The 12,811-nt window shown below is 50.3% G+C and overlaps 1 protein-coding gene across 4 annotated transcripts in view; it reads left to right on the top strand.

Moving 5' to 3' along the window:
• The first annotated feature begins 845 nt into the window (after positions 1-845).
• The window catches only part of LRRK1 (leucine rich repeat kinase 1), a 162,805-nt gene continuing 150,839 nt past the window's right edge, over positions 846-12,811 (top strand). The window contains exons 1-3 of one of the 4 annotated variants that reach the window (XM_063640037.1): positions 846-1,392; positions 1,971-2,194; positions 6,398-6,616. In XM_063640037.1, coding sequence (XP_063496107.1) covers positions 6,520-6,616 — 97 coding nt within the window. In that variant the 5' untranslated portion in view covers positions 846-1,392; positions 1,971-2,194; positions 6,398-6,519. The remainder of the gene's footprint in view (positions 1,393-1,970; positions 2,195-6,397; positions 6,617-12,811) is intronic. The other 3 variants (XM_063640039.1, XM_055277046.2, XM_055277047.2) reach the window with 3 other exon arrangements.

The following is a 12,811-nucleotide window of genomic DNA, read 5'->3' as shown; positions in this document are numbered from 1 at the left end:
CGTCTTCATCTGCCCCGTCCCCTCCGGCGTCTGCCCGGGCCCTGGGCCTGCTCTACCTCGCGGTGGCGCCAGGTGGCGGGACTGCGCGCCCTGGAGGAGCTGCACCGCCGTCGCGGGGCTCTCTCAGCACCGAGCACACCACGCCCTGCAGATTGTTGGGAACTTATCGGTGGCAATCACACTGCTGGCTCCTGCAAACTGGTGTGAGGCCCTCAGGGGTGAGAAACGGATCGCAGAACTGCGCTCACCCTTTTGGAAAGTCGTCCAGTGGCAGAAGTAGCCTCCCAGGAGCAGAGCGAAGCTGCTCAGTGGTCCCCTCCCCAACCAGGGACCCAAGAAGCCGCTCAAGGAAACACGGCCCCGCGGTGTCCGGGGAGGTGCTGTAGGAGCCCTGCGGCTGCCCGTGTTCTGTGAATGGCAGCGAGAGTGGGGGAAGATTTGCGCTAAATCCTGGGAATATGCGAGTCATAAAACTCCAGGACAGGAGCCTAGAGCGCTCGCTGGTCCTGCAGGGCGTGGAACCCTCAGTTTTCCCTGACCAGGCCTACGTCCCTGAGTGGACATGTGGAGCTCAGTGTGAGACCCGCCTGCAGCGTGGACGCAGATTTTCACGGTCTGCGTTTCTGTATTAGCCTCAGCAGCCTGATGACACCTTTACAAAAGGTCGAAACACGATACATTGCCAATATTCCACGTTTTATGTATTCCCCCCAAAGCCGACAATTAACAGTGATTCACCAAACAGCAAATTCTTTGCATACGTCCATGATCGAATTAGTAAAATCCATGTGATGGAGGATATGCAAATCGCAAATCGTTAACGCCTTAGAACTACATATTTCTGTATTGCCCTGTAAAGAGCTGTACACAAATGAACATTCCCTGGCTTTTCAATTTTTACGGCCGGAGTGTATGGGCCACATGCAAGTTAGGGGCTGATCTGCTGATTTTGCTGCCACTGGAGCAGAGGGTGAGTGAATGCGGGGCTGAGCGCACGGACCAATCTCATCGCCGCGCTCGCCCCGCGTGGAGGGAGCCGGGTGCCCGAACCTGAAGGAGAGACCTGGTACCAGAAGGGCCCGCGGACCCCGGCGTCTCCTGATCGCCTGCGAGTTACGGCTGGGGAAACTGAGGAGGCCACCGAGGGGACGCCTAGCCACCCTTCCGGGGAGAGCTGGCCGCGGCCTTGCTCTGCGAGCTCTCCGCGCCGCCCGCCCGCCCTCCCCGCCCGCCCGCCGGCCTCAGGATTGAGGAAGTGCGTCTGGGCCCGGCCCCGGCGCGCGGCCCGAGGCGCGGGGGGCAGACGGCGGTGGGACGGCCAGGCCCCGGCCCCCAGTGTCCGCCCGGCCCCGCGTCCCGGAGCGCCCGCACCCGGCCCCGCCGCCGCCTCAGGTAAGTGCCGCTCCTGCCCGCGCCCCCCAGGGGCCTGGCTGCCTCCCGGCCGGCCCGGGGATCCAGAGCCCGCGCCCGGCGTCCGTCCGCGGGGAGCCCCGGCCTCTGCCTGCCCTGGGGCCTGCGCTCCGGGCGGCCGCGTGGTCGGGCGTGGGTGGCCGTGGCGCGGGGGCCGCAGCCCGGGGGGCGCGGAGGGCGTGTGGGGCGACCCCGGTCTCAGGTCCCCGCGGCCTCCGCCACGCCCGGAGCCCAGCCAGCTTGTGGGAGGGGAGTGTGTGGGGCCCGAACAGGGAACCCCGAAAGCCCGTACGCGACAGGGTCGGGAATGCCGGGAAGCAGAGGCGAGAAACAAAAGTAGGGAAATACACCAGGGCGTCCGTATGTTTCCTCTGCCTTTGGAGAAAACCCAGTCCTCTGGCGGGGAGCGGGCGGAGTGTGAGCGCGCGGGTGCGCCTGTGCCAGGGTGTTGGCAAGAGACCGCCCGGGAGCCCCTCGCTGGTCCCGGGGCCTCCTGGTGTTGCGGGGTGGCCCAGCGAGGCTTCACCCTCCTCAATGTCTGGGTTATGCTTCTTGCCCAGGTAGTCTCTGGCTGGTACAGATCCAGCTGCTCTGTCTACCACGGTCTCTGCAATCTGCAGGGGACCTTCCTGGCCGGCAGGGACGCAGGAAGGAAGCCTAGGAAGGCAGGGTCAGCGAGGAGACGTTGGTGGAGAATTTGAGGACCCCTGTGGCCATCTCAGCCTACCCCTTCACAGTTTGAGGCCACGAAGTTTTCCTCCCACAAACACTTCCCCTGCAACAGGTACAGAAACAGGGGCAATATAGCTTTTAGCAAACCTCTCACCATGTACACTAATTTTAGAGTTTGCCACTCACACACAGGGTATCAAAATGCCCAGACATTAAAGGGATAGCTAGAACATGCACGATTTTGGAAAATGTTAACATTAAATGCCTTTTATGATTTGATTTTCTTCATCTTTACCTATGTCCTGAAAGAGAAAATAATATAACAAACCAACCTCACAGCTAATTTGTTCCTAAAGGAGGTTTTGTGGTCAGCCAAACCTTTCCCTCTCCCAAATGTCAATGTCTCTGGGAGTGATCTCGCAGTCAGCTCAGATGCTCAGATCAAAAACATTCAGTCTGTTGAATCTACGTCTAAAATGTGTCCTGATCTGTCCCCTTTTTCTTATGCCCCCCCTGCCTCTCGTCCAGGGTACCATCATCTCTTTACTGTAGGATTACAGTATGTGTGTGTGTGTCTGTGTGTTTAAATGGGTAAATCCGACTCTTTATGGAGTTCTTCAGTAGCTTCTCCTTGCAATTGACATGCAATCCAGGAGACCTCCTTCTTCTCACACCCCCAGCTGATCCAGCCTCTGCTGTCTCGGACCACCAGGCCATTGCCCCCAGCCACACTGGCTGAGCTCGCTGTCCAGCACTGGTCCCCTGCACTGCTGCCTCCTGACTCTTCACACAGCCTCAGAAAGTCTTCCCTGGTCACCCTCTGAAAACCCACGCTGTCTCTCACATCCCTCACTCTGCAGCCTCCCTGCAGTCCCCACTCTGTACTCCTTCTGTATCTGTTTAATTTCTCCTTAATTACCTTGTGGTCTCCACTGGAGCTCCTGGGGTCAGAGACTGATCTGTCTTGCTTATTGCTGAGCCCTCATTCCCATAACTGCACAGGGAGACACCCCGTGCATGGTGGTAGAGTGACTGGATGGGGAATGGACAACCCTAACTTACCTGTGGTTTCAGACTCATGGAGCATTTCTCTCCTCTACCCTTTTGGTGCTCATCTGGGATTGAGAACAACATATTTCTCTGGCCTGCAGCTCCAAGATATTTTGATGCCCACAAACCCGTTAAACACATTTTGTAGGCAAGCCAATCAATGTTCGTAAGGGATGCAAATAGCACTCAAGAGATTTCTAGAATCATGGGCTAACCATTTTGACCAGGATTTTGGTTCAAAAAGGACCTGGGTGAGATGAGTGAGCATGTCTAGCATGCTTTGCTTACAAGGGTCTTCTAACTCTTCAATATCGACAGTCCTTCCCAAGCCTCCTAAAATACCCAGGCTTCTCTGCTGTCAGAAACTTCATAGCAATTACTTAGCTGTCTGCTCCCCCACCAGCTTCACAATCTCATGAAGTTCCGTCTTCATAGAAAGAATTCAGTAAGACATTTGTAGAATGAATGAGAGGTTCCTCTCTTTTCTTTTCTCTAGAGTCTTGCTCTGTCGCCCAGGCTGGAGTGCAGTGGTGCAATCTTGGCTCACTGCAACCGCCAACTCCCCCAGTTCAAGTGATTCTCATGCCTCAGCCTCCCAAGTAGCTGGGATTACAGGCGCCCACCAATATGCCCAGCTAATTTTTGTGTTTTTAGTAGAGATGGGTTTTCACCATGTTGGCTAGGCTGATCTCGAACTCCTGACCTCAAGTGATCCACCCGCCTCGGCCTCCCAAAGAGCTGGGATTACAAGCATGAGCCACTGCAGCTGTCTATCTTCTTTCCCATTAAATATTTAAGATTATTCTTTAATGCAGGTATAAATAGTTGGCAAAAGGAAATTGATGAGGTTTTGAAAAATCATTTAAACCAACATTACTGCTGAAAACCTCTTGATGCCCTCTTTAGGGTGTATAATGAAGACATGTAACTTGTAACCATCATTTGTTGGCCCCAATCTGAACCCAAAAGAAGCAGGAGGAAGCAAAGATCCATTTGAGGGCAAAAATTGAGCAAAATTTGAATTACCTCATCTTAAAACTTCTACCTTAGAATATAAGCCAAAATAGTAACTAGAATTTTAAAACTGCTCCAGGGGCAGAAGCTTCCACTGGTAAAGTGATTTTCAAAAGGAAACTGAAAATGAAAAGGGGAACAAAATGTGCTGGGTGAGGGTTAGCCTGAAATAATTTTCAGATTTTTTTTTAAACTTAAAAACATTATATGGTAAGACACTTCTGTTTTCAGGAAGAATGTCTAGCGTTTGGATTTTTGAAATGCTGTTGGTTATATGCGGTAGCTGTTTTGGAGAGGTGTCTGAAAGCAGATGGCAACTGTGCTTCTCAGTTTCTGGATGTGAATGTGTGATTTGGAGCCTTTATTTTAAAACAGATTCTGTCTTGCTGGCTCTTCCTCTCTCTGTCACAAGTTGATTTTCCAAATCAGGTTTTGCTATTTATAAGGCTTTAATCATCCCCTAAATTTCACCCAGATTGATCGTTTTTCCTTTCCTCCTTCGACTTTTCAGGCTTCCCAACTTCAAACACGGGTGTTTCCCACACATAGTATGTCTCGACCATCCCTCTTTGGCTCTGAAACACGTGCAGCTTGCACAAGGCTGCTGGAGCCTGGCTTTCCTAGCTCCACCTTCCCCTGCCTTGACGAGTCCAGTCCACCTGGGCCAGGTGCCTGATTGCTAGGCTTTTAGGTGAGAAATTCCCACAGCCTTGTCTGTACCTTTCTTTGTACCCCTACTGCTCACTGCACCTTCTAGAATCTACCCACTGGTGAGGCTGGCATCTGCCCTCCAGCATTGATATTCTGATCTTATTAATTAGCGGGGAGGTGGGAGACCCACTGGCCTCCAAGTCTGCACACTGGTACTACAGGTAATGACCACCCCGGCCCTGTCGTAGAGAGAGGCTGCAGAAACTTCACTTTAGTTGAATTCACACAGTAACCCCACTGGCGGGCCAGGGCATAAGGGTGGATGTCTATTTTTAACAGGTGAAAAACTGAGACACACATACATTTCAGCTGGGAGTCACACTGCTAACATGTGACAGAGGCAATCCACACCTTTGACATCCACCCTGTGCTTTTGCCTTTACAGATTCTCCTAGGCATTATTTTTATATAACCTTGATTTTAAAAATATATTTTTGGCTGCACTGTCACTCCCCATTTCAGAGTTGTCTGTCTGAGAGAACACAGACAAGGGGTGCTAATTACCTCGTACCTCATTACGTATAGGACACGCTATAAGAACAAGGATAGGCACACATGCATTTCTTCTGGTAGTACCTCAAGTCAGGCCTGAGCTGGGCGTGGGTCTTACCCTCCCTCTGGTCCTTCAATCACCATACCAGGGTGGGCACTTATGCCCATGGGGGGGCCTCCAAGCTCAGTGGGGGCCCAGCATAGAAGAGCAGCACCTGGTCTCAGTTTGTCATAGTCATTAGTTTCAGAGATTAGTCTAACTCCGCCTTGGAACTTTTAGGGCCAGATAATTCTTCGTTGCAAATAGCACTCCTGTACATTGTAGGATGTTTAGCAGCATCATTGACCTCTACCCATTAGATGCCTGTAGCACTCTCCCCCAACCAAGTTGTGGCAACCAAAAATGTCTCCAGACATTGCCAAATGTCCCCTGGGAAAGGGGCAGAATTTTTGAGGCTCATTTCTGCTAACCTCCATCATTTAGCTTTCTGCTAAAGCTCACGCTAACTTGACTTCATAACCAGTAATAATTCCATGTCTTTGGGACCGTTGCCTGACTGCCCCTTTGGGATGACATGCTCACCTCTGACTTCCAGAAGAACTGGCCCTGGGCAAAAGGAGAGCCTTGTATCATGACTGACCTTAACTATGTCCGCCCTACCCCCACTGGCGTGTGCCCCTGAGGGCAAGAGCCTCCTTGAGCCATCTTGGTCCCACTGAGCCTCACACAGAGCCTGGCTGCCTTGCAGGTGACAGTGGGTGTGCGCTGATTGAACCATGAATGAAGCTGTTACCAGTATGTGTTTCGCAGTTGTCTGGGGTTTGTTTGAGACTCTTCTCAGGTAGACAAGACCTGAGCCCAGCATCAAGATGGGATGGGGGGAGCTCTGCCTTCCCATTGACCACACCTGATGGGTTTGGCTGGATGGGTTTTGACTACAAAAAGGAATGTCGCAGAGGGAAAACTCAATGAACCCATGCAAACATTTGCAGGGGAGGAGGACAGGAATTATAAAAGCTTTCTGTTTTGATTGTTTTTCACCACCAGAAAAAGAAAGCTTTCTGCTCAGCCATGGCTATGAGTCCATGCCTTAACGCACCCCATGGCCAGCGGCAGTGGCAGTGACAACAGCAGGACCTGCCTTTGAAGATCGGCTGCTGCAAGGGTTGATGGCTGGCATGTCGCAGAGACCACCCAGCATGTACTGGTGTGTGGGGCCGGAGGAGTCAGCTGTGTGTCCAGAACGCGCCATGGAGACGCTTAACGGTAAGGACAGGGCTGTGCTTACGACTGCCTGGGTGTGACCTGCCATGCTCATCCTGCAGGGTGTCTAGGCTATGTAGGAACAAGGAGTTCTCAACCAATGGAAATCAAATATCCATCATTTGGTGCTCTTTCATCATAAAATATATCTTGGGACTCCTAAATTCTAAAAATTGAGGAACCATGTACAAAATTTATTGTGGACTCACAGATCTTAACAAATGGGACATCACTTCATGTTGGGTTAAAGAACTTTTAAGAATAAGGATTTAGTTTTGTTTTTTCATTATAAAAATGATACATGTTTATTAAGGAAAAATTGAAAAAAAAATAATTAAAAAAAAAAGGAAGAAGGGAAAAGAATCATCCCGAATCCCGCTATCTCAAACACAAGCACAATGAGCATCTCTGCTTCTCTGTGTTTAAGGGACTTTGTTTTAACTTTATTGTACTTATAAGGTGTATGTAATGTTGTATTTTGCTTTTTTCTCTTAACCATCTATCAGTGACATTTACCTAGGGCACCACCTAGCTCCTGTGATCAAGTGAAACATCATTTCACTTATTTTATTTTATTTTTTTACAATTTAATAATTTGATCAAAAAATGATTCATAAATTGGGCAGTACTCAGAACCAAAAGAAACATCATTGTCTGTGGGAGTACTATGCGTGGTTATTGACCTAATCCCTGTTCTCCTGTGGGACATTTGGGTTGCTTCTAGTTATTCTCTTCTACTGAAAGCATTTCCTTCCCATCTCTTAATACTTGGTTTCAAGGTTATTTCTGTAATGTAGGTTTATAGAAGTTGAATTATTGGTCTTGAACATCTTTAAGCTCTTGGCACGTATTGCCAGATTTTCCGCTACAGTTGCACCACTTTTAAGACCAGTAGGATATCATTGTTAACAAATATTTGTTAATCCCTTAGTATGTAGCAGGCACTACATGTACAAAGTTCAGAACTTTACGAAATAATGTCATAAAATCCTCACGACAACCTGGAACATGGTACTTTTATCTCCGTTTTATAGCTGAGGAACATGAGGGTAAGAGAAGCCTGGAAACTTGTTCAAGGTCAACAACTCAGAAATCACAGAATTGCCATGTGAACCCCGTCTTAATGCTTCAACACTCATTCTTAAATGCGAGGCCAGACTATGGGAGATGAAAGGGTCAACGTGTTGGGTCTGAGAGGCCCATGTTTGTGCCCTTAACCATGTTCACTAACGATCGGCCACTGTACCTGGCTTGGCAGACACTTTGTTCAGTTGTCTGAGTGTTTTTACTCCATCTGAAATGTCCAGCAGCTGACCAGGGTGATGTTTCTGGAAGGCATCTTTTCACATCCATCACGTTATGAAATGGGAGACGAATTTACTTCTTGACATTGCCCAGCACTAAATCTTTCCAGAGTGTTCAACTTGTATCTTTGTAAATTTTCTTTTTCTTTGTTTTAGACATATGTCTTTTTTCAGTTACGTGGTAGGAAGGCCTTGCTCTGTTACTGTGAGATCAAAGTGGCATGGGTGATAGAACGCTGTCCCCGATTTGGGGATAGCACCTCCACCTTTCCAGTGCACATGAGGCTCCCTTATCCTCCTGCTGCTCCTCTCAGCAGCACTGAGGGATGAGGGTGGGGACAGGGACCTTGAGTCTGTTTGGGGCCTGTTGGGTAGGTGACTGTGTCATCTGAAAAAGCCCCACAGGAGGCGCTGCTCCCTCCCCTCCTGGTCAGCAGTTGCTGATCTAAAGGTGTGTTTCTCAACCACGGCCCACGCGGTCACTGGGTAGTGGCTCAAACCGGCAGGGCCCTGGCACCACCTGGACCCACTGGAGCATCTTGGGGCAGGGGGGCAGGGAGTGAGCAAGCATAGGTAATTTTTTCTTTTTATTTTTCTTTCTTTCTTTTTTTTTTTTTTTTTGAAACAGTGTCTTGCTCTGTCACCCAGGCTGGAGTGCAGTGGCGTGACCTCGGCTCACTGCAACTTCCACCTCCCAGGTTCAAGTGATTCTCCTGCCTCAGCCTCCTGAGTAGCTGGTACTACAGGCCTGTGCCACCATGCCCAGCTAATTTTTGTATTTTTAGTAGAGACGAAGTTTCACCATGTTGGCCAGGCTGGTCTAGAATTCCTGACCTCAAGTGATCAACCCACCTTGGCCTCCCAAAGGGGTGGGATTACAGGTGTGAGCCATGGTGCCCGGCCAGCATGGCTAATTTTTAAAAGTTCCCTAGTGATTCTAACGTGTAGCTAAAGTGGAGAATCAGCCCATCTAAATGGTTTGAGTCCCGTAGAGCAGCACTTCTCAAATTATCATGTGCACACATCCCCTGGGGATCCTGATGAAATGCAGAATCTCATTCAGGAGGCCTGGGGCACAGACAGCCTGCGTTTCTAGGTCCCCAGGGATCCCCCATTGATTCTTACAGGTCCCAGGGACCAGGGCGCAATGAGCTTTGGACAAACCCATCCCCACCTCCAAGCTCGTGGCATGACAGATAACCAGAAAATGTTAAGGTACTCCGAAAGGCCAAAGTGTGGCACTCCCCAGCCCCCCATGATTCTCCCTAAAGGCCTGCAGCTGAGCTTGGCACTGCTCCTTAGGAGGTGTCCTCTCCTGACTGTGCTCTGATGGGAAACAGCAGGCACAGAAAAGTCTTTTCTGCCCCAGGCCTGTTTCCCCAGTGGGATCTCAGGAATCCCTGCCATCCCTGTTCTGTATAACCCAAGGGACACACACAAGGGCCAAGGACCCTGATGTGACCTCAGCAGCCTTCACTGTGTACTGTTCAAGGAGCTTGAAGTAGGGACAGGACAGGGAAGTGACACCCTGGGAACCCCTGAGAATGAGGGAGGTGTTTGTGCAGCGACTTAACACAGAAAACACAGAGTTGAAGAGGGGAGGAAAATAGCCTGTCATGCCCCAGAAAGCTCTGTCCCCTGTTTAGCATTAAGAAAATTATATTACATGTTAACGAATTACAATAATAACCAAATCCTCATAAGGAATCTGGTGAGAAGCTACTAATTTATACCCATACTCAGTGTTTTAAGGTTCCACAGGTGGTACCAGCAGGACTGAGCCTGTGAGCCCCAGCCCTGGAGCTCACTAACAGAATTGATTAATTCCAGGGATTAAAGCCTTCAGTGCTCCCTCTGTAAGGCCCAATTTTAATATGTTGCAATGTTGGATTTCATTTTCACAGAATATATTAATAAATATGTACAGTAAGGCTACAGCCAAGGAGCAGGTGATGCTCAAAGGGTGGCGTGTGGTCACGTCTGTGTGCTGGGATTGCAGTCACTGTACTTTGCTCATCGGTGCTGTTTATGTTTCCTACAATATCTACACATTGCTTTTTGTTTTGTTTTGCCTTCTTTTGCGTCCAGAAGAATAATATTGCAAGTTATTTTTAAATTATTGTTTATTTAAGTACTGATGATTTGTGATTCGAATCTAAACGGTAAACCTCCTGTGCTTACATCCAAAGTTAGATCTGCCTCCACTGGCCTCTGCCTTGATGTCTTTCTGGAATAAATGCGGAATACTTGACTTACTATGACTGCAGCTGATCCCCCTGCAGGACTCACCCTCTGAGCATGTCCCCAGAGCCTAAGCTGGATTTGTCCCATCCCACCTTCTCCCAGACTTCCTGGGATGATAGGGAGTCCTGTTTCCCCTCTCCCACCCCCCAAATCCACCAGCCTCACTCAGGGAAGCCTGTTCAGGCCTAATTTCCAGCTCCGGCTAAGAAAAGTTGGCTGCCAGAAGGAAAACTAATGATACTCAAAATTATGTAGGGACAGCTTTCTCATGGTTCAAAAATCCTTGGAAGATAACGTGTTTGAAAACGATAACATTCTTATTATACTTCCAAGTATGCTTTAGAAAAAGACCCACACTTTAAAAAACACAGTGTCTACTTTTGGGTGTTGGGGTAATGGTATTTTTAATTTTTTATTTGTGTACTAGGTATGCCGTTTCACACCCCCTGCCTGTTGTGACTTGCGTGACCTCAGCTCATATTTGTTTACAATGGTTAATCCTTTCAAAGCCCCTGGATGTGGGGGGCTTTGCCCAGCTGGTGTGGTGCTGGGGTCTGTGTGTGTCTGCCCTGCTGTGCGGCCCGCTGTGTGTTTGTGCAACACAATTGTGTCCCAGGAAGGTGTGTGACAATCTCAGCCTCATTAGCACCGGCAGCAGGCAGCTCGCCTGCGGTGCAGGAGGAATGGTTGGGAAGCTTTGATGGGCGTAGAGTTTGCCAGCTGACAGAGCAGCTGTCAGTGAGATACTGGGCAAGGGCTGCAGGACTCACATTACTTTGACAAACATGTCATTAGATGTTCATTCTTCTGAGTATGTCTGACACCAGCCAGAGTGGAAAAACCCGTCCTGCCAGCCAAGGAGAGCTGTCCCGGAAAGTAGAGAAGTCAGGAAACTTCCACATAATTCAGGTGGAGAATACTTGGGGAGACTTCTGGATTGCAGAGGGTGGGTGGAGCTTGAGCAGACATCACCCAGGCAGTGGCTCGCACCCCCAGCTCTCTGTGAGTGGCCATCGCTTCGGTCCTGAAAGCCCTGCCACAGTCACACACCACTCAGAGCACTGCCCACCACCGGACCCAGCATGGACCAGAGGAGAAGGAACATTCCAGAAGTTCTTCAAATCCCAGGTTGTTTCATGGCTACTTCCAATGTCTTGTTTTTTTCTCCTTTGGCTTTTTCGAATCTGTATTTGAAATACAACTTCTTAATATAGGAGCTAAGAGGCTTGCTCAAGTAGGGGCTCTTCCTGCCTTCCAGAAACAGAAGTAGGAAATAGATGGAATTAGGAAGAGCCTCTAGGGTGGCAGCCGGCCTTCTTGTCAGGCCACAGCAGGAAAGTCTACAAGGGACAGATCCCCAGTGATGAGCCAGCCCACATCTCTGACCTGTTCCTCCTGCTGGATTCCTGCCTGAACGTGCTGGGCTGTGTTCACACCACGGGAGCCACAGGAAACAGGGCAGGGAGGGCCTTGCAGGGAGGGAGAGTCCAGCCTGGCTGCAGGAGCACGCCAGCCCCTCCAGGGAGCACAGCCACGTCTGGTCAGGAATCTTTTAATGAGTGAGGAGAAGGACAGGGAGGCTGATTGGTGGCCCAGGTGGTGGGCGAGGTGGCTGTGTGCATCCATCCATGCAGGTGGCAGTTAGCACAGCTGTGCTTCATGCTTACAAAGCAGAGGCCAGCTACAGATCCTCCAGGCCTCGATGAGCCTTTGAACATGCGTTTTAACCCGAGGCTTAGATCCTCTCCTGATTACTTGTCCGGAATGTGCTTGCTCACTTCTAGCAATGGGGAGCTGAGTCCCTAGCAAACAGCGCCAGCCTTTCTGTGGACAGCTCTGGTAGGAAGTGGATGCTATGGGGCTCTCTTCGCGCCTGGCTTTATTCATTTAGACAGATCGGAATCCCTTAACCCATTTCTTGGAGTCACTAAAAGCAGATGTGTTGCCCTCCCTGCAGATTCCTTTTTAGGCTGAGTAAGCCATCCCACTGACAGGCCGCCGGCAACTTTACACGTTCCACTTGGATATCACGAGAGTCTTTTGACTTCTCAGTCTGTCTGTGGGCTAATTATGAGGCCATACACACCTGGGTCCACGGGGAGAGCTGCCCCTACCTGCTTCCCCACCCTGCCGTGGACCAGCCCTCAGGAGCACCCCCACTGACCCGCCCCGTCCTAGGTGGCCCAAGCCTGAAGGTGATGGCTTACCAGAGCCCCAGTCCTCACCCCCTGCCCGGCCTCCCCACCCCACACTTGCTCCTGACTTGGCCTCCTTTATGTGGGGTGTGCAGGGCAGCCCTATCTGGTGGCCTCTGCGCTTGCTAGGGAGCAGCCCAGGCTCACCTGGCATGCATTCAGCCACCGAGAGAGAAGGTTTTCTTACCAGCCATCTGCCCTGGCCCCCATGAAGAGGTCAATAGCCTGAGAGCAGGGAGATGTCCGTGTGGGCCTCCCCAGGCCTGTGTGCAGAGCGACAAGGGTTTCACCCCTCCTGGTTTGCTTGAGTCAGACTTTGAAGGAGACTTCACTAGGGACTTTTATGAAATTCTTTAGTTCTGTGGAAATGGAGCCCTCCCACCCCACCACTCCCAATGCCATGTAAGTCTAAACTTGAGTGTGTGAATTGCACGCACATTTTTGGAAAGTTCGAT

This window comes from Symphalangus syndactylus, chromosome 5 (genome assembly GCF_028878055.3).
Source record: "Symphalangus syndactylus isolate Jambi chromosome 5, NHGRI_mSymSyn1-v2.1_pri, whole genome shotgun sequence".
NCBI lineage: Eukaryota > Metazoa > Chordata > Mammalia > Primates > Hylobatidae > Symphalangus > Symphalangus syndactylus.
Note: the sequence above shows the minus strand (reverse complement) of the source record. Positions and strands in the feature narration are given on the sequence as shown.